The sequence below is a fragment of the Aquarana catesbeiana genome, linkage group LG13 (genome assembly GCF_042186555.1).
Source record: "Aquarana catesbeiana isolate 2022-GZ linkage group LG13, ASM4218655v1, whole genome shotgun sequence".
Classification (NCBI taxonomy): Eukaryota; Metazoa; Chordata; class Amphibia; order Anura; family Ranidae; genus Aquarana; species Aquarana catesbeiana.
Genome location: NC_133336.1, coordinates 152,487,000 through 152,513,624, shown reverse-complemented (window position 1 = coordinate 152,513,624; position 26,625 = coordinate 152,487,000). Strand labels below are relative to the sequence as shown.

General features: G+C 43.4%; 1 protein-coding gene across 3 annotated transcripts in view; it reads right to left on the bottom strand.

The window, feature by feature from the left end:
* The window catches only part of VTI1B (vesicle transport through interaction with t-SNAREs 1B), a 452,048-nt gene that overhangs the window by 31,256 nt on the left and 394,167 nt on the right, over window positions 1-26,625 (bottom strand). For 2 of the 3 annotated variants that reach the window (XM_073609936.1, XM_073609939.1), the window contains exon 6: window positions 17,340-17,573. The exons of the other annotated variant lie outside the window; for it this stretch is intronic. In XM_073609936.1, the coding sequence (XP_073466037.1) occupies window positions 17,477-17,573 (97 nt within the window). In that variant the 3' untranslated portion in view covers window positions 17,340-17,476. Of the gene's footprint in view, window positions 1-17,339; window positions 17,574-26,625 lie in introns of those variants that run through there. 3 annotated transcript variants of the gene reach the window in all.

The following is a 26,625-nucleotide window of genomic DNA, read 5'->3' as shown; positions in this document are numbered from 1 at the left end:
GCATTGCTCTGGGACATCCCACATAGTAACTACTATGGCTATGTGTCCTGTGATGTACGATAAAGAAAATAGGATTTTTATAACAGCTTACCTGTAAAATCCTTTTCTTGGAGTACATCACGGGACACAGAGGTCCCTCCCCTCTTCTAATAGACGTATATTGCTTTGCTACAAAACTGTGGTACTCCCAGTAGTGGGAGGGGTTATATAGGGAGTGGACTTCCTGTCTTAGGGTGTGCCAGTGTCCATCATCTGACGGTGGCCTATAACCCACATAGTAGCTACTATGGCCCTGTGTCCCATGATGTACTCCAAGAAAAGGATTTTACAGGTAAGCTGTTATAAAAATACTATTTTTAGGTCTAGGGACGCCATATAACAGTTTGGGGGTAGTAGCACCTTCACTGAAAAAATGTAGTCCATCCGAAACCTTTTGTAGTTTACTGACAGGTTTAGGGGTTTTAGATTTAATATCAGCCTAAATTTCCCTGAGGGCTTTTGTACCATAAACACGTGGGAGTAGAAGGCCTTGCCTACTTCCTCCAGTGGTACTGAGTTTACCACATTTTGCTCTATAAATTCCCCTAGGGCCTCCAGCCCTTTCTGCACTTTTTGGAAGTTCTGTAATGTAAAGTCTGTTTGGGGGTGGTTTTGAGAATTGTAAGTGATATCCCTTTCTCACAATTCTTAATATGAACTGGCTGAAAGAGAGCGCTTCCCATTGTGGGAGGAAAGCCCCCAATCTTTCCTTCACCGTGACCCTCTTTGTCTTTGTTACGGGCTTGGTCAGGAGGGTGAAATATTGTTCCACCTTTGCCCCCAGAGTCTTTTTTGATTTTCAGCCCTAGACGTTCCAAAAGCGGTTTTGTACCCGCTGCCTTTTCTTGGCTTGTCATGGCTGTCTCCAGGGCGGTTTATTTTTGAGTGGGAACGATTTCTTCCTATCTGCTGTGTGATCCAGCACTTTCTATAGCCCTTGCCCAATCAGTAAATCCCCTGTAAGTGGGATCCCACATAGCTTGGATTTAGATGCGCAGTCCCCTGCCATGTTTTAGCCAAAGAGGTCTTCTTGCGGAATTGGCTAGAGCCGAGGACCTTGCGGCCATCCGGACAAATTCCGCGGAGGCAACTGCTATGTAAGCAATGCCTGGAGGAGCATAGAAAATGAGAATAAAATGTACTCCTTTGCTGTTCCTTTCTCAATGTGGCCTGTATTTGAGTTAGCCAGAACTCTACGTTGCAGGCCACTACTGTCACCGCCATAGCTGCTTTTAGACTCCCCACGGTGGAATCCCAAGATTTCTTCAAGTGGGAGTCCATCCTCTTGTTCATTGCCTCGGACAGGGCCCCCGTATCCTCAAAGGCTAGATGTGTATGCCTAGACACTTGGGAGAATGCTGCGTCTAGTTTCGGGATTTTGTTCCAAACCGACGCTGGATCATCTGAGAATGGAAACCTCCATCCTAATGCCCTGCACTGATCACACACTCCGAGGGACTGACAGGAGTGGGGCTGCCAAGCTGGCCCATTCTTCAGTGCTGCCCGGCCAGGTGTCAGCTCTTCCTTTCACTCAGAACATTAGGGCTGATCCACTGGAGGGCGATTTAACCAGCTCCCTTCCCTATGCTCTACCTTCTCAGTTCACTACAAGTCCACTTGGCTGTCCAGGTTAGTCTGTGGAGCTGAGCCTGTGTCTTTCTGCAAGAAGGGAATAGATACTGACTCACATACCACAGTCAGCAGAGATTCAGGGAGAAGTGAATCAGAGCTGCAGGCATAAACCAAGTACATGTTGTGTAACGCAGATTGTGGTGGATTGTTTGCCGCTGCCCCCCCGCCCAAAAAAAAAACCACCAGCTGCCACTGCGACAGGGGGAGGGGAATTTAAAGTGGGCTGGCGCGGTGTTTCCAGCAGAAGGTAGGAGCCAAGGTCTCTCAGGTGGCTGTCCTGAAAGACAATTAGGAGAAATTCATAGTGTGTATGACCAGTGTCTGCCCTTTAATATGAAGGGAGAACAATTTGATAGCCATGTTTATGATCAAAGAATATTAAATTCATTTTTATCTTTGTTTCAATACCTTTATTGTTTTCTTAATAAACAAAAGTAAAAAACATTTGTTTCGATCAGAGGTCAAAGAAAATAGTTACCATAAGTTGGAAGCCTGAGATAATGTGCAATACATACACCGAACAAGGGAACAGAGAAAACATAATACCCCATGTCACCTAATCTCAAGCCATTTTGGGTATAATAAAAAACTAAGATGTAAACTTATTCAGATCTCTGAGGTTGTGGCAGGTGTCATTATCCTAATCCTGTGGGAGAAATTTGGAAGACGGCAGCTGTGATCTCCACTGCTGCTGATAAGGGAGATCCATGATCTGCAGTCAAGAGGGGAAAGAATGTTATGAACTAAAAAGAGAGTAATCAGTTTTAGGAGAGGTGAGTAAAATGCAAGAAAAATGGTGGGTCTAGAAACCCATTTTCTTTAGGCCAACTCAATCTATGTGTGGTGACAGACGTTTTACCACATGGTAAAACATCTGTCACCGTAGGGACACACAGGAAACAATTGTTTACCGTGTTCCATTCACACTGCAATGCACCTGCCTGAATCGCACTGCAATGTCAGGCAGCGCACGCCTGACATTGCAGTGAAAGAAGTGTACGTTTGGTACACTTCAAATAAAGTTCTTACAAAAAAAAAAAGACTGTGTGGTGCACTGAATTGTGCATCACACTGCCCCTCTAACACAGCCAGCAATGCTAAAGCTCTGCTGCAGCTCTCCATAGTGTGAATTGGCCCTTGGTCAGGGGTTCTAAATCGTCCAGAGGTCCATGGGTCCTGAGTTAATCTGAAGGAACTAAAATTGTGGGGATTGAGAAACCTAGATGGGGAAATGGCTGGGGATGTCCAGGTTGCTTGTACCCAGTCCTTTTCAAACCAATGTAGTTGGTAAATATATGCAACCATTTGTGGTATTATTTAGATACACATTTAAATCAGGAAACCAGAAACCACATCTGTTTTACTTTAAACATAGAATAAAGGAAAACATTTAGATGTCAAGGAAGAGAAGCCTATTTTAGGTGGCTGTTCCCATGATGTAGCAAAAAGTGGAGTAAAGGCAATCGTTGGGATGGTTGGGTGCATTAGGTAGTTTGGGGAATCCGATATAAGTTGTAGATGTGCAAATAATTGTCACTGCCATCTACTCGGTTGTTAGAGGGCAATGAGTATGCTGTTGGGATCTTTTCCTGGATGTGACAGTTTCATAAATTGGTAAGTCGTGGGCATAGTCAATATTGTGTCCCATCTGGTGATGCGAGGACAGGTCATGTACAGGTCTTTACAGAATGAGGATAAAGCTAGGTTCACATTGGTGTGATCCGATTTTTATCCAACTTTCAGTGCAGTTATGTAGTGCAACTTTGATATTACTTTGAAGTGGTTTGCATATTGTATGGGGTCAAAATCATCCTGGAATCACACTAAGGTAGAACAGGAATCTTTTCTAAAATTGTGTCGTGTTGAGTTGCAATGATGTGAATGGGCACCATTGAAAACAATGTGATTTCCAGTATCATGCAATTCTGTGCCACTCAAGTTGCATCTGAAATTGCACTAGTGTGAGAATGGAGGTTCTTCCATTGTGATGAGGCTGTATAGCAGGGATATGCAATTAGCGGTCCTCCAGCTGTTGCAAAACTACAAGTCCCATCATGCCTCTGGGTGTCATGCTTGTGGCTGTCAGAGTCTTGCTATGCCTCATGGGATTTGTAGTTCTTCAACAGCTGGAGGTCCGCTAATTGCATATCCCTGCTGTATAGGAAACCCCATTTGTAGTTGATATGATTTTTTTCAAAGTGTAGAGGCTGTAGTAATCTGTGTTATTGCAGTGTATACCAGAATGGATCAGGAAAGATTTGCAGTTATGTCCTATCAAACTCTACTATGTTACACACGTTATGGACTTTTATATTAGTTTTAGTTCAAAGCTGTGGATTTATGCAATCTGGATTATGAAATGGTGGGAGGGTGCAATGATCTCTATTGAGTTTGACCACTTGACCTCCAGAAGGTTTTTTACCCTTTCATGACCAGAGCATTTTTTGCTATTCAGCACTGCACTTCTTTAACTGGCAAGTGCACGGTTATGCAACACTGTACGCAAATTACATTTTTATCATTTTTTTTTCACACAAATAGAGCTTCCTTTTGGTAATATTTGATCACCACTGGATTTTTTTTTATTATATAAACAAAAAAAAAAAGTAAACTATCCCCCCCCCCCAAAAAAAAAAAAATCTAAATATTTTCTCTTAAACCATATTCAATAAAAAAAAAAATTAAAAAACATGAATTTCCTCATAGATTTAAGCCCAAATGTATTCTGCTACATGCCTTTGGTAAAAAAAAAATTCCAATAAGAATATATATTTTTTGGCTTCTGTGAAAGTTATAGCGACTACAAATTCCAGTATACATACTGGAATTTACACAGATATAGACAATATACTGTAATGGCCGTGATCAACGACTTATAGTGTGACTGTGATAGGGTGGTAGGTAATCTGGCGCTAACAGACATTAGGAGCATCACGGACATTGGTGGTGACACTAATACAGTGATAATACTGTACAACCACACGGGCAATAAAGGGGTTAACTGTGTGCCTAACAATGTGTAATGTGTGCTGCTTTTACTTTATAATATGTTTTTTTTTTCCCATGAAGAAACAGCCAGATCTCTGTTTACAGCACACAGAACTCTGTGTGATTTGCCACATTCCATCAGCTGACTTCAGCCAAAACATTGTCTGAAATCAGCTGCCAAACTTGGGCAGTGTCCATTCACAGCACAGGTCGATAAGGGCACACGCATGCATGCCCCAAACCCAGAAGCAAGCCAGTGTCATACCAGTACATTGTCCAGCCTGCCTGAGCCATTCGCCCACAGTAAATCTACTGTGGGCGGGAGGCAAGCAGTTAATAATGTGGGTAGATGGGTGAAGCAGTATATTGGTAAAGATTGACTCTAGAACTAGTCTAAGATCCTCAATGTGACCTTGGGTAGCCCACTGACTCATATGCACTTCGACCACGGTTGCCTAAGAGCCATTGGAGGCCATGTATTTCTTCCTTTGCTATGTGGTGACTTCGTATTTGGATTATTGGAATTTTTCTTTAGAGTTAACTCTTTGAGTGTGGGGATGCATTTAACATACATACTTCCTCCAAGTGTTGTAGTCATTTGGCTTGGTGTTAGAAGCCATAATATTTTCTGGAATCATTAATTGAGGTTGATTAGAAGGGTGCAACGTTTTGGAGGGTGTTGGGGCCTTTAATGTACAGTGCTGAGGTGGTCTGTTTGCACAAGGGCAGAGGAAGCAGTGCTCACTGTGAGGACCTAGAATGTCTCATTTGGTTCAAAGTATTTCTGGGGTTCCAAAGGAGATAAGTTAAGATAAGTAAGCTGGCATAAGAAGTGCCTGCTGCCCCATGCAATGCTGAAAAGAGAATCTCCGTGTCTGAAGTTGGCTGTGTGAAGAGATCCTGCTGTCAGGGGGCTGCTGCAGCTCACCAAGCTTCTGGAAACCTCTTCTGAAGCAAAGAAGAGAGGGTGTGTGTCCTGGTGTGGAGCAGCACAAGGTTGATTATTAATAAGGGGTTATGCTGGGGAAGATGCCCAGTATCTTGAGTGTGGCGGTGTCCCAGTGGGAGCAGGCACTATATAGGATCACTTCTATCCCCTGAAGATGTTCCTTGGCAAACATATTGGAAGGGGAGCCCAATCATGACATCATCGTGCTTGCTGCCCAGAGTGCGGCAATGCTATTTGTGTCGGTCTCAGTTTTAAACATTGTGAGTACCTTTTTGTGAATACATTTGTTTCTTAAGGCGGTATTACACGATCTGGCTCATTTTTTGTTTTCTCTTCATGGCAGTAACATGTGAATGATGCTATGAGAAAGTGTGAGTCATTTCTGGTCATACTGGAACTGGACAGTGCTGGAGAGCAGCGATTAGTAACATTACTGTACATGCCTAGATGTCCTCCTATTATCTAGAAGTCAATTGCTTTAGGTAAGATGCCTGGGTGCGAGGAATGGTAGCACCACCAAATTAAAGTAGTTTTTCACAAATATCGTCTTGACGGTTTGGCATGAACTTTTTTTTTGGCATGAACTTTCATCCTATTTTTTAATCATCTATAATACATATTCACGATTGATCTATCCATCTATTTCCGATACATTTTTATTTATTGTTTTTAATAGGAATTTATATTTTATCATGCAAGTAAATGTTATGCGAGGTAAAATTGTGCACTGGATTGTGAACATTTAAAGGGATAGAGCTCCTATTTTTGGATTTTGGCCATATAGGATCTGCCTGCATGTTCTACAGGGTTTGACTCTAGACAACACTAAATGGAAGTTTAAGAGACCATTTGGGTGTGCAAGTGAGGAGATTTTTTTTGGGTACTTCACTTTCTTGTTTTTGCACATTAGGCCCCTTTCACACATGCAAAGCATTCATTTGATCAGTTCAGTCACGTTTTTTCAAAGAAAAATTGGATGACGTTTCCATCAGTTTTTCATCCATTTTTACATCTGCCAGCTTTTTCGTCCGATCCCTTTTTTTTTTTAGAAGAAAAACAGAAAATTGTATACTCACCTTTCTGTAATTTTCCTTTCCTGTCGCAGCTTCATGGCAGCATACACCTATGAGTTGTGGCTCCGCCTCCGTAACCTGATAGGACCGCGTAGCTATTAAACCTTGAGAGGGCCCCTGCCCCAGTATATATATATATATATATATATATATATATATATATATATATATATATATATATATATATATATACACACACACCTTACCTCAGACAGGTGGGCATCTGTATGCTGCCATGAAGATGCGACAGGAAAGGAAAATTACGGAAAGGTGAGTATACAATTTTCCATTTTCCCATTGCATCATGGCAGCATACACCTATGGGGAATAACTCGCAAACTGGGTGGGTATAAGCAGAAGAGAAAAGTTTATTTACAAAGAATAGAAGTGTTGGACTGTATCATTGCTCTCCCGAATTCTACCGTGGACAACCTAGCGGAGTCCACTTTGTAATGAGATATAAAGGTATTCTTTGATGACCAGGTGGCTGCCCTGCAGATGGTTTCTGAAGACACCCTGCAGTAGGCCGCCCAGGAGGTCGCCATTGCTCTTGTGGAATGTGCCCTTAAGCCCTCAGGTACTTGTGCTTGGTTAGATGAGTAAGCTCTTTTAATAATCTTCACCAACCATGCTGCGATGGTGCGGGAGGTTGCTGCTTGTCCTCTCCTAAAGCCATATAGGATGACTAGGAGATTCTTTGTCTTCCTAAGGTTACTGGTTGCCGAAAGGTAGGCCAAGATATTGGTCTTTACATCGAGTGGATGTGGGTTACCTTGTTCTGTAGAGAGAGTAGGAAGGCATATTCCCTGATTAAAGTGGAAGGAAGATGATACTTTCGGGATGAAGCGATCCGATGGCTTCAAGACTACCTTGTCTAGGTAGATGGTTAGGTACGGTTCCTTCGCCAGTAGGGCCTGCATCTCCAAGACTCTTTTAGCCGACGTAATTGCTATCAGGAAGGTGACGTTGAGAGTTAGGTCCCACAGAGAGATTCCCTCAGTTGGAAAGAATGGCTCATGGGATAGGACATCTAGCACTACTGAAAGGTCCCAGGTCGGAAAGGAAGGTTTTCTGGGGGGCCTTAATTTTAGGCAGGCCCTCTGGAACTGAATAAGGGGCTCCTGTGCCCACTTCACTCTTGTCATGGCGGACAAAGCGGCATGTGCACCTTCAGGGTATTTGACCTAAGGCCTTTGTCGAGGCATAGTTGGAGAAACTCAAGGATCTGAGCGACTGTTGAAGATGATGGGTTGAAGGATTGCTGTTGTGCGACCGAGAGAAACTTCTCCCAAATTCTTTTGTAGGTATTGTTGATGGTACTTCTTCTGGCTTGGAGAAGAGTGTCTATCGCTTTCTGGGAGCAGCCTTGGACTAAGAACCTAGCCCTTTCAATCTCCAGGCTGTCAGGTGTAGCCTCTCTGGGAATGGATGGGGGAGCTGTCCCTGAGAGAGTAAATCCGCTGCCATTGGCAATGGCTTCACTGTATTCAGTTGGAGTAGGGTTGTGAACCATGGCCGCCTCGGCTAAAAGGGGAGGACTGCTATCACTGTAGATTCTGACCTCTTGATTCTGAGTAGAAACCTTCGAAATGAGTGGCGTTGGTGGAAAGATGTAGCCCAGACGGAAGTTCGAGTCGTGCTGCAGACAGTCCGTGCCCTCCGTCTGATGGGAAGGGAACTCTCACCAGGTACCACTGGCACTTTGTGTTGGTTGGTGTCGCTTCCAGATCTATATCCGGCACCCCCCAAGTTTTGGTTATTAGGGAAAAGGCTTGATGGCTTAAGGCCCATTCGTTGTTGGATGCAAAATTTCGGCTCAGAGTATCGGCCAGTTGGTTCTAAGCTCCTGGGAAGTATATTGCCCTTAGCCCCGATAGATTTAGCTGTGCCCACTCGAGGACTGGGCGGACTTCCTGCATCATGGAGAATGATCCCAATATGCTGAGATACTCTCTGGCTGGGAGCGTGGTGGACATGAGTAGTCTCTTTGCCTTTTGGATCAAAATGGGAATTTTCTCTTGAGGGAGTTCTATCGTGTTGAGGTGGGTATCTAGTTCCGCCCCCAGAAAGATCATTCTCTGGGTGGGCTGTAGGTTGCTTTTTCCCCAGTTTATCAGCCAACCGAATTTTTGCATGGTGGAGGTTAGAATAATTTGATGCAGTAGGAGGGAATCTTGATTGTCCACGAGCAAAAGGATATCTTCCAGGTAATGATGGACTCTTAAGCCTTGCTCCCTCAGTAAGGCTATCACTGGCAACAAGACTTTGGTGAATGTTCTTGGAGCGGTGGAAATCCCGAACGGGAGACTTTGAAATTGAAAATGTTGATGGCCTACCGCGAAGCGGAGAATCTTTTGGAAGTTGAAGTGTGAATGGGAATGTGCAGATAAGCGCCTTATAAATCGACGGAAAGCATCCAATCCCCGATGTTCATGGCCTGAAGAATTGACTGTAGGCTTTCCATCTTGAATGTCTCTACTAGAATTGACCGATTGAGATTTTTCAACTCCAGGACGGGACACAGGTCCCCTGTCTTTTTCTTTACCAGGAATAAAGGGGAATAAAACCCCTTCCCCCTTTGGGATAATGGAACTCTCACTAAGGCCTGCTTCTGGATCAGACCTTGGATGTATTATGTTAGCAGCAATTTCCTCTCTCGAGATGCCGGTAGTCTGGTTATACAGAATTGGTCTCTTGGTGGTTTGGAATCTCCATTTGTGGCCAAACTGGACAGTAGCTACTGTCCATGGGTCTTTTATTGTTTCCGCCCAGACCTGCTTGTACTTCATGAGCCTGGCCCTTACTACAGCTGGTTGGGCGGACGCACCTTCAAAAAGACTTCTGATCCCCTGTGGTAGGGGCCTTGGATTTCTGGAGCTTGAGAAAGGATGACTGGGGGTTCTTCCAGTTCCTGCTATACGCTCTACTGGTCTGTAGGATTTTGCCTCCCTGTATTTATCCAGAGTTTGCCTAGAGGCAGGTGGCCTTTGTTGCTTGGGCCTTTTGTCTGACGGGATAAGTCCCGATTTCCCGCCGGAGACTTTCGAAATGGCCGGGTCCAGTTTTTCTCCGAAGAGGTTCGCCCCGTCGAAAGGGATTTTACACTAGTTGGATTTTGAGGAGGGATCTGCCGACCAGGGTTTCAGCCAAAGCGCCCTTCTGGCCATCACTGAACTTAACATTGCCCTTGATGAAGATTTTATTATATCTACAGAGGCCTCTGCGACAAAGTCACCTGCAAGAGTCAGCTCCCGGAGGGCTGAAATTACTTTTTTCCTGTTCCACCCCCTCTGTTACTAGCTTCTCGGCATTAGAGGACCAGCTAGAGATAGCCCTTCCAACAGCTGCCAGTGCCACTGCTGGCCTACAAGCGCCACCTGCAGACAGGTAGGATCTTTTAAGATCCAAGTCGATCTTTCTATCCAACACATCTTTAAATGTGACTGCGTCTTCTATTGGGAGTGTTATGTGCCTAGGGAGGCGCAACAGAGAGGAGTCCACCACTGGTGGGGATACTAATAGATTGACATTAGGCTCTTTAACCACTTGAGCCCCGGACCATTATGCTGCCTAAGGACCAGAGGTCTTTTTCCAATTTGGCACTGCGTCGCTTTAACTGCTAATTGCGCGGTCATGCAATGATGTACCCAAACGAAATTTGCGTCCTTTTCTTCCCACAAATAGAGCTTTCTTTTGATGGTATTTGATCACCTCTGCAGTTTTTATTTTTTGCGCTATAAACGGAAAAAGACCGAAAATTTTGAAAAAAAATTATATTTTCTACTTTTTGTTATAAAAAAAATCCAATAAACTAAATTTTAGTCATACATTTAGGCCAAAATGTATTTGGCCACATGTCTTTGGTAAAAAAAATGTCAATAAGCATATATTTATTGGTTTGCGCAAAAGTTATAGCGTCTACAAACTAGGGTACATTTTCTGTAATTTACACAGCTTTTAGTTTATGACTGCCTATGTCATTTCTTGAGGTGCTAAAATGGCAGGGCAGTACAAACCCCCCCCAAATGACCCCATTTTGGAAAGTAGACACCCCAAGGAAATTGCGGAGAGGCATGTTGAACCCATTGAATATTTATTTTTTTTGTCCCAAGTGATTGAATAATGACAAAAAAAAAAAAAAAATATTTACAAAAAGTTGTCACTAAATGATATATTGCTCACACAGGCCATGGGCCTATGTGGAATTGCACCCCAAAATACATTCAGCTGCTTCTCCTGAGTATGGGGATACCACATGTGTGGGACTTTTTGGGAGCTTAGCCGCGTACGGGGCCCCGAAAACCAAGCACCACCTTCAGGATTTCTAAGGGTGTAAATTTTTGATTTCACTCTTCACTGCCTATCACAGTTTCAGAGGCCATGGAATGCCCAGGTGGCACAAAACCCCCCCAAATGACCCCATTTTGGAAAGTAGACACCCCAAGCTATTTGCTGAGAGGCATGGTGAGTATTTTGCAGCTCTCATTTGTTTTTGAAAATGAAGAAAGACAAGAAAAAACTTTTTTTTTTTCTTTTTTCAATTTTCAAAACTTTGTGACAAAAAGTGAGGTCTGCAAAATACTCACTATACCTCTCAGCAAATAGCTTTGGGTGTCTACTTTCCAAAATGGGGTCATTTGGGGGGGTTTTGTGCCACCTGGGCTTTCCATGGCCTCCGAAACTGTGATAGGCAGTGAAGAGTGAAATCAAAAATTCACGCCCTTAGAAAGCCTGAAGGCGGTGCTTGGTTTTCGGGGTCCCGTACGCGGCTAGGCTCCCAAAAAGTCTCACACATGTGGTATCCCCGTACTCAGGAGAAGCAGCAGAATGTATTTTGGGGTGTAATTTCACATATTCCCATGGCATGTTTGAGCAATATATCATTTAGTGACAACTTTGTGCAAAAAAAAAAAAAAAAATTTGTCTCTTTCCCGCAACTTGTGTCGCAATATAAAATATTCCATGGACTCGACATGCCTCTCAGCAAATAGCTTGGGGTGTCTACTTTCCAAAATGGGGTCATTTGGGGGGGTTTTGAACTGTCCTGGCATTTTATGCACAACATTTAGAAGCTTATGTCACACATCACCAACTCTTCTAACCACTTGAAGACAAAGCCCTTTCTGACACTCATTGTTTACATGAAAAAGTTATTTTTTGTTGCAAAAAAATTACTTTGAACCCCCAAACATTATATATTTTTTTAAAGCAAATGCCCTACAGATTAAAATGGTGGGTGTTTCATTTTTTTTTTTTTTTTCACACAGTATTTGCGCAGCGATTTTTCAAACGCATTTTTTGGGGAAAAAACACACTTTTTTAAATTTTAATGCACTAAAACACACTATATTGCCCAAATGTTTGATGACATAAAAAAGATGATCTTAGGCCGAGTACATGGATACCAAACATGACATGCTTTAAAATTGCGCACAAACGTGCAGTGGCAACAAAATAAATGCATTTTTAAAAGCCTTTAAAAGCCTTTACAGGTTACCACTTTAGATTTACAGAGGAGGTCTACTGCAAAAATTACTGCCCTCAATCTGACCTTCGCGGCGATACCTCACATGCATGGTGCAATTGCTGTTTACGTTTGACGACAGACCGCCGTTTGCGTTCGCCTTAGCGCAAGAGCAGGGGGCGACAGGGGTGCTTTTTTTTTTTTTTTTTTTTTTTCTCTTTATTATTTTTTTGCTTTTTTATCTTATTTTTAAACTGTTCCTTTCATTTTTTTTTTTTTTTAATCATTTTTATTGTTATCTCGGGGAATGCAAATATCCCCTATGATAGCAATAGGTAGTGACAGGTACTCTTTTTTGAAAAAATTGGGGTCTATTAGACCCTAGATCTCTCCTCTGCCCTCAAAGCATCTGATGACACCAAGATCGGTGTGATAAAATGCTTCCCCAATTTCCCAATGGCGCTATTTACATGCGGCGAAATCTAAGTCATAAAATGCTCGTAGCTTCCGGTTTCTTAGGCCATAGAGATGTTTGGAGCCACTCTGGTCTCTGATCAGCTCTATGGTCAGCTGGCTGAATCACCGGCTGCATTCTCAGGTTCCCTGTTGAGACAGGAGAGCCAGAGAAAAACACAGAAGACGGTGGGGGGGGGGGCATTCCCTCCCACGGCTTGTAAAAGCAGTCTAGAGGCTAATTAGCCACTAGGATTGCTTTTACATGAAAGCCGACAGCTGGCTGAAAAGAATGATACCAAGATGATACCTAAACCTGCAGGCATCATTCTGGTATAACCATTCAAAGTCGTGAATGGTGTACCTGAAGACAAAAAAATGGTTAACAATAAAGCACAGTAAACGGTAAAGTATAAAAAATTGCATACCTGAAAAGCAAACGTGATAAAACATAATAACAATAAAACATTGCAGAATAGAATACAGTAAAAAAGAGCAGAACAAGAGAGAGAGAATAGAGAGAGAGAGAGAACAATAAAACGACAACTATTTTTTTTTATTTTATATATATTTTTTTTTTTTTACACTTTTTTTGTAACTGTAACTTTTATAACGGTAACCGGTTCCAGGTTTGGGTCTCTCAAAATGCGATGGCATCTTGGGAGACCCTGTGAAAGTGTGCCTAGTCTGTGCAATGCTGTACCCTACGCTAATACTCAACTAGTGAATGGTAGCGTTCAAAACATTCACCAATGCAAAGACCAGGATTGTCAGGACAGGAGGGACAATAATAGCGGGTGTCACGCCTATATCCGTGCTTGCTGCAGACACGACATCTTTTTTGGGGGTTCGTTGGGTAGGGGTACTCGGGAGGACATAAAGAAAATGCCTCTCATGCAGCCGACTGCATTTGGTTGGGGATGTGAATGGGGGAAGTACGGGCGCTGCAGAAGCGGTGGGTTCCCAATTAGGATTGGCGAATACAGCAGGAAGGGCACTATGGGCACGACGGGCCTGTGTTTGTTTTCTTGGTGGCAGCGGGACACTACTTGTGCTTGCCACCTCACCAGCTTGAACTGCACTTATGGGACTCGCCACGTCACCAAGTGTTACTGCAGTGCTGGTTTGACTACGACCGGGGTGTACTAGGCCGCTGGCGCTTGCCAGTTCAATAAAAAGCTACCAAAAAAACTGTTAGCGATCGCAGGGATCAGGCCTGACTCTGCGAACACTGCAGTTATGCGTTAAGTGTTTTGTAAGTGACAGTGATCGATCGATACTGCACTTGGATGGGCTGGGCTGGGCGGAGGGGCAAAATGCAGGTGCTAGCAGGTATCTGGGCTGATCCCGCTAACACTGCGTTTTTGGGAACCCTAACCTGCTGGGGACGCCAGTATAGATCTGATCGGATCAGATATTGATCCGTTCAGATACTATACCACTAAGGGAGGTGTACGGTGCGTGCGTGGGTGTTAGCGGTACTGGCGCTAATCTGACGCTGCTTGGGGCTGGTGCTTGCCAGTTCACCAAAATACTACAAAAAAAACTGTTAGCGATCGCAGGGATCAGGCCTGACTCTGCGAACGCTGCAGTTATGCGTTTAGTGTTTTGTAAGTGTCAGTGATCGATCGATACTGCACTTGGGTGGGCTGGGCTGGGCCGGGCGGAGGGGCAAAACGCAGGTGCTAGCAGGTATCTGGGCTGATCCCGCTAACACTGTGTTTTTGGGAACCCTAAACTGCTGGGGACGCTAGTATAGATCTGATCGGATCAGATATTGATCCGATCAGATACTATACCACTAAGGGAGGCGTATGCTGCGTGCGTGGGTGTTAGCGGTACTGGCGCTAATCTGACGCTGCCTGGGGCGACGCATATCACCGCTGGGCGATCAGGGGGCTAAACCTTTATTCGGTAATAAACGGCGGGTGCCCTGACACTATAAAAAATAAACAAACTAACCAGCGTCACCCGTAACAGTTATACGGTGATCAGTGGTGAAAGGGTTAACTAGGGGGCAATCAAGGGGTTAAAACATTTATTAGATAGTATATGGGGGTCCCTGACGCTATAAAACGCTGACGGCGAACCTAAATATTTACCTCACTAACTAGCGTCACCAGCGACACTAATACAGCGATCAGAAAAATGATCGCTTAGTGACACTGGTGACAGGGGGTGATCAAGGGGTTAAAACTTTATTAGGGGGGGTTAGGGGGGTATCCTAGACCTACAGGGGGGTAATACTAACTGTCCCAACACTGTAACTGTCACAAACTGACACCAATGCAGTAATCAGAAAAAAAAAAAAAAAAACAACTGCTGGTGTCAGTTTGTGACAGGGGGGGGGATGATTGGGGGGCGATCGGGGGGGGGGATCGGGGTGTTTTGTGTGCCTGGCATGTTCTACTGTGTGTGTGTGTGTGTTGTGCACTCACATACCTGTCTTCTCTCCTCGGGGCGGAACGGAAATTACCGAGCCGAGGAGAGATGACATAATTTCCTTTGCTGCTGTTTAGCATACAGCAGCAAAGGAATGTTCTCATTGGCCGGCGGCGATCGCGAGGGGGGGGCCACGAACGGATGGCCTCCCCCTCATCTCCGATCGCCGTGGGAGAAAAGACGACCGCCTCGGGCACCGGGGGGGGGGGTCCGATCGGACCCCCCACCCGCGGAAGGCAAATCACGTATATGTACGTGATTTTGCCTGTCCGTGCCACCTTGCCGACGTAAATCGGCGTGAGGCGGTCGTCAAGTGGTTAAGCAGATAGAGCTTTGCTAATCTATTACTGAGGCTGTTTTTTTTCTCGGGCTTTGCCACTCATCCTTGATTAGATCTTCAAGCTCATCGATGAACAGGAAGGTCTCCGGATCTTTTTTAAGGTTCGGAAAGTATTTCCTTAATTTTTGAGGAGTTTCTTTTTCTTCCACCCAATCAATTGCTTCCTTCACTGATTTCATGAAGGGTTCAATTAGTGAGAAATCAAAGCCAGTGGATGTCTCTAGGTCATCATTATCAGACAGGGGATCCGACTTTTTTGATGAGGAGTGAGGAGCAGATGAGGTGCCTTGTACAGGTCTGCTCGTTTCGGGCCCTGCGATTTGGAGGGGCGATTCTCTGGCCGACTCCCTTTTGTCTAGCTCTTTGTCTTTAGTTGCTTCGTTGAAGCACGTGCGACAGGCCAGCTTGTCTGGAAGCGCTATGGCGCCACAAGTCCAGCAGAAATTCCATGGATGGACGGAGACTCTGGTCATGCGGAGAGTGCCTGCGCGTAGGAGATCTCCCATGGTAGGAGTGACTATGCCGTGAGTAGAATTTTGAACAGCTCCTCCTGCGACTTGACCTACTTCTCCTGTGGCTTGAGCGGCTTCTGCCGCGGTCTGAGCGGCTTTGCCTATGGCTTGAGCAACTCCTTCTTGAGGGTTCTTTCCGTCTTGAGTGTGATGATCTGGCTGACCTGGTAGGGCTGTTCAATTAGACAGCATTAGTGACAGGCTCTCTTCTTCTTCATCTTCGTACTTACCAATCATTCCCTCTTACCTATTAGGCTGACGATGGTCTACTGGGGCAGCGCCTCCATGGAGGGTGATTCCTAGAACATATGGTGAATCAGCATTCAAGATACAAGCAGGAAGAAGCTTAAAACAAAAACTAAAAAGTACAGGGAACTGACCTGATGGATGAAAGAGAGAGAAAAGAGGGTGTAGGGTAGCAGATTAGGTGACACAGGGAGTATCACTGGCAGCAAGACCTGAGTAGATCATTTTTTTCCCCCTAGTTACAGGCCAGGGAAGAATAGGAAGAAAGACTGTTTTTAAATTTGCCGCCGTTGCGGCGGTGATGACGTCACACCCGCGCATGCGCACAAGCTCTTCGTAAGGTCCAGTGCCATCTTGGAAGCTGGCAAACAGGTGAATGGGCGAAATTTCGGCCGTCTGCGCATGCACGGAAGCGCTGAGACGCTCGGCGTCATGTACAGGGTGCCTGCGGGACTACAGGGCTCAGAAGCACAAAGAAAAGTTCTTTTTTTTTTTTTTGAGACAGAGTGCACAGAAGAAAGGCTGGAGGCGCTGCTATAATAAACCTATTTAAGGTTTGTAACATACCCCTGAGACCATCAGAGCGGGGTTCCTTCCGTTTAGCTCATTTAGAGGCTGTACAGGTAAGGACATCCACCCAGGAGAGGCTTGAACCTGGCTGGGGCGAGAGCGGTAAGGGATGCTGTTCGGACCTTGTCAGTTGAGGAAAAAAAGGAGAATACTGGGGCGGGGGCCCTCTCAAGGTTTAATAGATACACGGTCCTATCAGGTTGAGGAGACAGAGCCACAACCCATAGGTGTATGCTGCCATGATGCGACAGGAAATAAGGTCTTGATCTGTTGCAAACAGATGCTGACGGAAGCAGATGTAAACGGATGAGCATTAATTTACATCCGTTTTTCCATAGAGATGCACTGATTGTCCGTTTTTTCATCGTCAGTAGATGGATGAAAAACAGACAAATGGTCCGTATGTGTGAAAGGGGACTAATTGTTTTGGTTGCTGCTAGAATGGGTTAACAGCAGGCTAGGATCAGAGCACACTGTCAAAGCACCTACAGTATTTCACATTATTTGTTCTAAGAGATTATAACATTGTAACAACTTAGGCATTTATGATGTTAAGTACTGGGTTTAATTTGGTTGCAGTATCAACAATACATTGCAATTATATGATGTCATGAGAATGGACACTGGAAGATATGTTTTCAGTAAATTTAATTTCTTTATGTTGGTCAAACTTTTCAGTACATTTCATATATAACAAAATCAGCAGATTTCTGGTTGGTGTATCTTAAGTTTGGTCTTCGTTGGAAGAGTATCATTTGCAGCAAAGGGTCAGGTTTTCCTAAAAAACTTGTAATAAACCAATCCAGCAAGAATGGCAAGTTCCAAGATGATGATAATGGAAAGCAAAAGCTTGTTTGTCGCAATTCTAGAAAGGAACACACAAGAAAGTTTAAAGAGAGCAAAACATGTCCTCAAAGTCATTCTGTACAAACACTTTAACCACTTCAGCCCCAGAAGGATTTACCCCCTTAATGACCAGGCCATTTTTTGCGCACTTCGTTACTTTAACTGACAATTGCGCGGTTGTGCAATGCTATACCCAAATAACATTTATGTCCTTTTTTTCCCCACAAAGAGGTGGTATTTGATCACAATAGTTTTTACTTTCTGCTATAAAACATATCCAACAAAAAAATATTTAAAATTCGAATTAGTTCGATTTAGGCCAATACTGTTACATATTTTTGGTAAATAAAAATCCCAATAAGCGTATATTTGGTTGGATGGCGCAAACGTTATAATGTCTACAAATTATGGCATAGATTTAGAGACTTTTTTTGCATATTTTTTACTAGTAATGGCGGCAATTAGCAATTTTTAGTGGGCCTGCGAAATTTCGGTGGACAAACCTGACACTAAGAGACACTTTTTGGGGACCAGTGACACCAATACAGTGATCAGTGCTAAAAAAAAAATGCACCGTCACTGTAAAAATGACACTGGCAGAGAGGGGGTTAACATCAGGAGCGATCAAAGGGTTAAGTGTGCTCCTTGGGAGTGATTTCTAACTGTGTGGGGGATGGCTTAACTGGAGGAAGAGAGATCTGTGTTCCTGATTCGCAGGAAGATGAGATCTCTCTCTTCCTCTCTGACAGAACAGCGGTCTGCCTCTCCAGTGAACGACTGGCGTGTCCAATTACAGCGGGAGCGTGGCTCCGGCGGCGCGTACATGCCCCAGAGCCGAAAACAGAAATCACATACTGGTACATGATTTTGCGCTTAAGGGTTCCCCTGCCGCAGTACATGTACATGGGCCGGTGTTCTGTCGAGAAGTGCCTGGGACGAACGGTGCATGCGCCGTACGGAACAGCACAACATCTGATTTTACGATCAGCTGTTGTGACGGCGCAGGCACACAATAGCTGACAGAAGAAATGTTTTTGTCAGATTGTTCATGTTGATGAGGGGTGGATTTTTACATGTTGTGGGCGGATTTATAAACGATGGGCAGTTGGGTGCGCAATTAGATGGTCAGTGCTGCAAAACAAAACTTTTTATGCTTTAGCCAACTGAAGGGTGGGTTTGCTGTCATGGCGAGTTTATGTCAGTAAGGGGCAGATTTTTACATGTTGTGGGCGGATTTATAAATGATGAGCAGTTGGGTATGGAATTAGATGGCCAGTGCTGCAAAACAAAACTTTTTATGCTATTCTTCCTGGACGCTTGAGCAGCCTGACACGGAGCCTCTGCTTACACAAATCTGTCTGTGCACAGCCCTGCAAAATACATACAGTCATGTCCATAAATATTGGGATATCGACACAATTCTAATTTTTTTGGCTCTATACACCACCACAATGGATTTGAAATGAAATGAACAAGATGTGCTTTAACTGCAGACTTTCAGCTTTAATTTGAGGGTATATACATCCAAATCAGATGAACGGTGTAGGAATTACAACAGTTTGTATATGTGCCTCACACTTTTTAAGGGACCAAAAGTAATGGGACAGATTAACAATCATCCATCAAACTTTCACTTTTTAATACTTAGTTGCAAATCCTTTGCAGTCAATTACAGCCTGAAGTCTGGAACACATAGACATCAGCAGACGCTGGGTTTCATCCCTGATGATGCTCTGCCAGGCCTCTACTGCAACAGTCTTCAGTTCCTGCTTGTTCTTGGGGCATTTTCCCTTCAGTTTTGTCAGCAAGTGAAATGCATGCTCAATCGGATTCAGGTCAGGTGATTGACTTGGCCATTGCATAACATTCCACTTCTTTCCCTTAAAAAACTCTTTGGTTGCTTTCGCAGTATGCTTCGAGTCATTGTTCATCTGCACTGTGAAGCGCCGTTCAATGAGTTCTGAAGCATTTTGCTGAATATGAGCAGATAATATTGCCCTAAACACTTCAGAATTCATCCTGCTGCTTTTGTCAGCAGTCACATCATCAATAAATACAAGAGAACCAGTTCCACTGGCAGCCATACATGCCCACGCCATGACACTACCACCACCATGCTTCACTGATGAGGTGGTATGCTTTGGATCATGAGCAGTTCCTTTCCTTCTCCATACTCTTCTCTTCCCATCACTCTGGTAAAAGTTGATCTTGGTCTCATCTGTCCATAGGATGTTGTTCCAGAACCGTGAAGGCTTTTTTAGATGTTGTTTGGCAAACTCTAATCTGGCCTTCCTGTTTCTGAGGCTCACCAATGATTTACATCTTGTGGTAAACCCTCTGTATTCACTCTAGTGAAGTCTTCTCTTGATTGTTGACTTTGACACACATACACCTACCTGGTGAAGGGTGTTTTCTTCACCAGGGAAAGAATTCTTCGGTCATCCACCACAGTTGTTTTCCGTGGTCTTCTGGGTCTTTTGGTGTTGCTGAGCTCTTCTTTCCTTGCGTTCTTTCTTTTTAAGGATGTTCCAAACAGTTGATTTGGCCACGCCTAATGTTTTTGCTATCTCTCCGATGGGTTTGTTTTGTTTTTTTCAGCCTAATGATGGCTTGCTTCACTGATAGTGGCAGCTCCTTGGATCTCATATTGAGGTGACAGCAACAGATTCCAAATGCAAATAGCACACTTGAAATGAACTCTGGACCTTTTATCTGCTCCTTGTAAATGGGATAATGAGGGAATAACACACACCTGGCCATGGAACAGCTGAGCAGCCAATTGTCCCATTACTTTTGGTCCCTTAAAAAGTGTGAGGCACATATACAAACTGTTGTCATTCCTACACCGTTCACCTGATTTGGATGTAAATACCCTCAAATTAAAGCTGAAAGTCTGCAGTTAAAAGCACATCTTGTTCGTTACATTTCAAATCCATTGTGGTGGTGTATAGAACCAAAAAGATTAGAATTGTGTCGATGTCCCAGTATTTATGGACCTGACTGTATATGGGAGGAGAGGGCCCCTGGGGGGACCTGTCATCTGCTGGCTCAGCGGAGATCAACAGAGAGATCGAGGACTCCGAGGCAGCAGATCCGCCTCGTGGGAATAATGCCTAAGGCTCTTTTTTACAACACAGAAAAGTCTCCAACTCCCATCCTCACACAGCTACAGTGCTTAAAGTCTTGGAACACACATTTAAATGCTACTACATATTCAGATATCCACTCCTAATGTTTCATTCTTGTGAAAGTGACCTTTTGCATGCAGCTGCATACTATTGCCACATATTCTAATTCTACATTTGTTGTGAAAACATGGAATGCTGTAAATTAAAAGTAGCAGGTTTTTTAGCGCAGGTCATAAAGTGCTAATTTGAGATGAAAAGCTGTAAAAGCGTAAAAAGCTTCTTTAAGTCAAGAAATAAATCACAAACATAACAGCTAAAACAAAATATTTCAGAATTTTCTGCTTTTAGACAAACAAGTCAGTTTTTAAATTTTTTTAATTTTAAATTCAGATTCAGCCCAGGTTCACACTGAGCTGCGGGAATGTAGCCGTGCGAGTTCAGATCCCGTATGTCAGTCCCAATTTCGGCCGCGATTTTAAAGAAATGTCACAGCCCGAAATCGCAAAAAGTAGTACAGAAATGTCTTTTTGAAATCTGTGCGGCACCGCAAATGCAGCATCCCATTGATTAGGATGGTGCCATTGCCGGCAATTGCTGCCGATTTGACATGCGATTTGACACGTCAAATCGTACCAATGTGAACCAGGGCTAAAGAATCATTTTTAGGCTATTAACTTTTGTTTTTCCTACACTATTGGAAAGGTTGAATATGTGTGACTGTATAACAATTATAGAAAGGAGAGAATATAGCTCAGAATTGTACTTGCATACAGAGTCTATGTGCTTCCTTTGGTGAGTAGAGTACAGCATTTTTTGCATTGTTAGTTGTGGATTCCCACTGGCTGGTTTACTAAAAAAGCTGCCAGTCCTACCTGTTCCACGCTCCTGAGCCAGGTTTTTCCCTCTGGGTGCAGCCAATCACAGAAGGGCACTGTCTTAAAGGGTTAGCGTGTGGATTGCTCAATGTTCTAGCAACACATCCTCACACTAGCAGCCACCAGTTATTCACAGTTTTTTCTAGTGTCTTCAATAATTCCAGCCTTGTGTTCTTAGTGTGTTCCACCCTTGTGCTCCCAGTGTGCCCCAGCCTGCCTTCAGCCATATCATCCTAGTGTCTTCCTTCACCTCTGTGTCTCTCTTTGCACTTTAGTCTGGTACACTCTGCATCAGTGTGATCCCCTGTGAGTTTCAGACAGTGCTTTTATTAGCAACCTGTGGTTCCGGTTTGTGTCTCTGAATATTCCTGTGCACTCTTGCTATTTCCTCTGTGTTACCCGCTGCCTTGTGTGTTCATTGCCCAGTGGTGCAAGGGAGTTTTCACCTGCTCTCAAGTTGCAGCCTGCTCAGGTGTGTCAGAGTATAGAAACCTGAGTATCACCTGCAGCATAAACATCCCTACCTCTAGGAGCTTTGGTGAAGACCAGACAGTACCATGGATTCTGCACCTCTGCCCTTTTCAGGGCTCTCACTGCTGTTAAGCGAGCAGGCACGCCAAACACTCTGTCTCTAAACTGTGGCTTTCGCCACAATCTGCCCAGCTGCCATAGCTAGTCCTAGTTAGACACTCTGCCAATAGTGGGAGCAGATTCCCAAGTGGCATGAAGCTGGGAATCTTCACACAATAAATTGTGTAAATATTCAATCATAATTCACAATATTCATGTAAAAGCAAAATCCTGTTCACTTTGAATAACCAATTATGTTTAGATAAAATAAGCAAAAAAAAAGAATTTGTGAAAATTCCTATCTTGAAGCATAGTACACGCCAAAGGATTCTTAGACCTTGGCTTATGCCACTACCTTCAGGTGATGGACACTGACAAAATCTTTGCTGGGACAGCCCCCTTATAACTCTACCATTCTGAGAGACTCCAGGGTTTTTTTTAGCAAGCAGTAAGGAGATCACAGATGAAAAAGAGGAGGAACTGATGCCCTGTACTGTACTCCAAGATATGGAATTTACAGGTGCATCTAAATTCCTATTATCTTAAGCGTAAGATACAGGTCATAGAAATCTATTTTTAGATGTCCGCAAGCAGTAAATGGAGGGGTGGGCAAGAGCCAATAAAGCAGCAACAGACCCACAGGAAAAAACACAAATGGGGAGATTTACTAAAACTGGTGCAGCTGTGCATATTAACAAATCAGCTTACAACTTCAGCTTGTTCGATTAAGCTTTGGCAATAAAACCTGGAATCTAAATGGCAACCACGCACAGCTGCATCAGATTCTGTGTGCACCAGGTTTAGTAAATTTCCCCCAAAGAGTCAACGGATCTGAACAAATAGTTTAGCAGAAGCACCTTGTGCCTTGAAGTGCAAATTTACAGAGGTCCAAAGAATCACCTGGAAAAAGGGGGTTTAGAAAACACGAACAAAGGATCCGGTGGTGGCTCTGCTACCTATGAAAATATGGATGCCTGAGGTTAGGAAAAAAAAAAAAACACACAAGAACCCTGGTACTTTTAAGAGAATGGGCTCAGGTGGGGAAAGAGGGACTTTTCCCTGACAGCATAATCCATAAAAGAGGCAAATGACCACCCAAAAAGGTGGAAAAGGAGTGAGGAAACTCACATGGGGACCTCTCTGCAAGGATTCAGTCCTAAAGGAAAGCTGTGGCAGGTAGGTCCTGAGCAAACCCATAAGAGAAGTGAAAAAATCTTTGACATGCCTTCAAGGCAGGACATAGGAAGGGGCGGTTAGAAGAGCACCAAGAAAGCAAGAAAAACTGGCTTCCAAAATATTTTGTGTCCACGTAGTAGGAGAAAATAAATGGGCTCTCAAAAAGAAATTTAGTGGGAACAAAGGCAGAACTATATCTGAGAAGGGCAACAGAGAGACAGACGTTCAGTTCTTACAGAGAATCTTTTAAGCTCTTAATGCCATCTGGTTCTGCCAATAAAAAAATAAGACAAACAGAAAACTTTCATACACACAATCCCCTATACTGATCTAGAGAAGGCAAAAAAAACAATAAAAGCAAGGTCCAAATTGCTAAAGAATGGGGGGATGAGGTTGGAATGTGCCTAACTGGTGAATATCAGTGAATGAGAGATGTTAGGAGATCACTCTCTTAGGGCACTTTCACACTGAGGCACTGGGGAGTCGGTGGTAAATTTTCAGCAGCACTTTACTATCGTTTTAGCGGCGCTTTTCCGCCGCTAGCGGGACACTTTTAACCCCCGCTAGCGGCTGAAAAAGGGTTAAAAGCTCAGCTGCAGTAATGCTGCCTATTGATTTTAATGGGCAGGGACACTTTAGGAGCAGTGTATACACCGCTCCAGAAGCACCTCAAAGATGCTGCTTGCAGGACTTTTTTTAGCATCCTGCCAACGCACTGCTTCAGTGTGAAAGCCTTTCACACTGGAGTGACAGGAGAGGCGCTTTACAGGTGCTTTGCAGTTGCTATTTTTAGTGCTATAGTGCCTGTAAAGTGCCTCAGTGTGAAAGTAGCCTTACTATCAGCCTTACTGAGTCAGAGATCTTGTACGCTTTGTATTCCATGTACTTCTTATACCCTAAAGTTCAAATAAACAGTTTGAAAACGAAAAGGGTTATTTCCTTATGAACAAACATGATATTGCTTTTAAAGCCCTGGTTCACACTAGTGACAGTTCAAAGTTGCATGACAAGTCGCACCCCATGTGCGGCAATGGAACCATTTGAGTCACAGCAACATTAAATAATGTTCCTGCAGTATTTTTGTGCAATTTCAGTGCGACTTGCATTCTGTTAAATTAAGTCACACAGATGTCCGCAAGCCGCACATGAAATTACACTCAATTGGCTTTGAGGTCGTGCTAAAGTAGCGTGACTTCAAAGCCGCACTGGTGTGAACTAGGGCTTATAAATTTCATATTAAATATATTAAATTTGGTTTCTGAAATGCTAACCTTTTAGGCTCCTTTCACAATAGTAGCAGTATTTGCAACCACCCTGAAAAGCACTGTTTGCCACCCCCCCATTCCATCTAGTTCAACCATAAAAATAAATTAAAAATTATATCAAACAATCCCATATATCCAATCCTATACCCACAGTTGATCCAGAGGAAGGCGAAAAACCCTACCAAAACATGATCCAATTTGCTACAGCAGGAGAAAAATATCCTTCCTGACCCCCAAGAGGCAATCGGATTTTCCCTGGATCAACTTTATAAAATGTCAGTACCCAGTTATATTTTGTGCATTTAGGAAAGAATCCAGGCCTTTCTTAAAGCAATCTACTGAGCTGGCCAGAACAACCTCTGGAGGGAGTATATTCCACATTTTCACAGCTCTCACTGTGAAGAAAGCTTTCTGTATTTGGATATGAAATCTCTTTTCCTCTAGGTGTAAAGAGTGCCCCCTTGTCCTCTGTGTTGACCGGAAAATGAATAACTTAACACCAAGTTCTCTATATGGACCCCTTATATGTTTGTACATGTTGATCATATCAAGCTTAATCTCCTCTTCTCAAGAGAGAATAAATTCAGTTCCTCTAATCTTTCCTCATAGCTGAGCTTCTCCATGCCTCTTATCAGCTTGGTTGCCCTTCTCTGCACTTTTTCCAGTTCCCTGATATCCTTTTTTGAGAACTTGTGCCCAAAAAAACAACAGCATATTCCAGATGAGGTCTTACTAATGATTTGTACAGGGGCAAAATGATATCGCTCTCTCTGGAGTCCATACCTCTCAATACAAGAAAGGGCTTTGCTCGCTTTGGAAACCGCAGCTTGGCATTGCATATCATTATTGAGCTTATTTTCTATCAAAACCTCCAGATCCTTCTCCACTACGGATCCCCCCAGTTGTACTCCCCCTCGTATGTATGATGCATACATATTCTTAGTCCCCAAGTGTATAACTTTACATTTATCAACATTAAACCTCATCTGCCACATAGTCGCCCAATTAGACAATGCATTGAGGTCGGCTTGTAAATTGGAGACATCCTCTAAGGACCTTATTCCACTGCATAGTTTGGTGTAATCTGCAAAGACTGAAATTGTACTTTTAATCCCAGATCCTATATCATTTATAAAAGATATTCAAAAGTAAGGGTCCCAACACTGAACCTTGGGGTACACCACTGATAACCTTAGACCATTCAGAGTAAGAATCATTAACCACTACTCTCTGAAGTCTGCCTTTAAGCCAGTTTTCTATGCATTTACATATTGAGCTTTCCAAGCCTGTAGACGTTACCTTACACATTAGACGTGTGTGGGGAACTGTGTCAAACGCTTTTGCAAAATCCAAGTATACCACGTCTACAGCCACCCCTCTGTCCAAGGTTTTACTTACCTCCTCATAAAAAGAAATCAGATTTGTTTGACGTCTGCCATTCATGAATCCATGCTGTCTGTTGCTTAAAATATTTTTTTTCCAGCAAGAAGTCATCTATGTGGTCTTTTATTAAACTCTCCAGTATCTTCCCAACTATAGAAGTTAAACTAACAGGTCTATAGTTACTTGGTAAAGACTTTGTTCCCTTTTTAAATATAGGCACCACATTGACCCTGCGCCAATTCAGTGGTACTATTCCCATCATTAATGAGTCCCTAAAAATTAGAAACAATGGCTTTGAAATGACAGAGCTCAATTCTTTTAGGATCCGTGGGTGGATGCCATCTGGTCCAGGTGTTTTATAGACCTTTATTCTGTCTAGATATTTCTGGACCATATCACTTTTGAGCCATTGTGGATCATTTGGGGCTGTGTCAATACAATCCCCATTATTGACTTGAGCTCCCCCATGCTCCTTTGTATACACAGAACTGAAGAATGTATTTAATAAATTTGCCTTTTCTTTGTCCCCAGTCACCCACTTCAGATTATTTTGTAAAGGGCATACATGCTCAGACCTAACCTTTTTATTATTAATATATTTGAAGAATTTTTGGGGGTTTGTTCTACTATTTTTTGTAATCTGCCATTAGTTTTTAATTTTTGCATCCTTGATT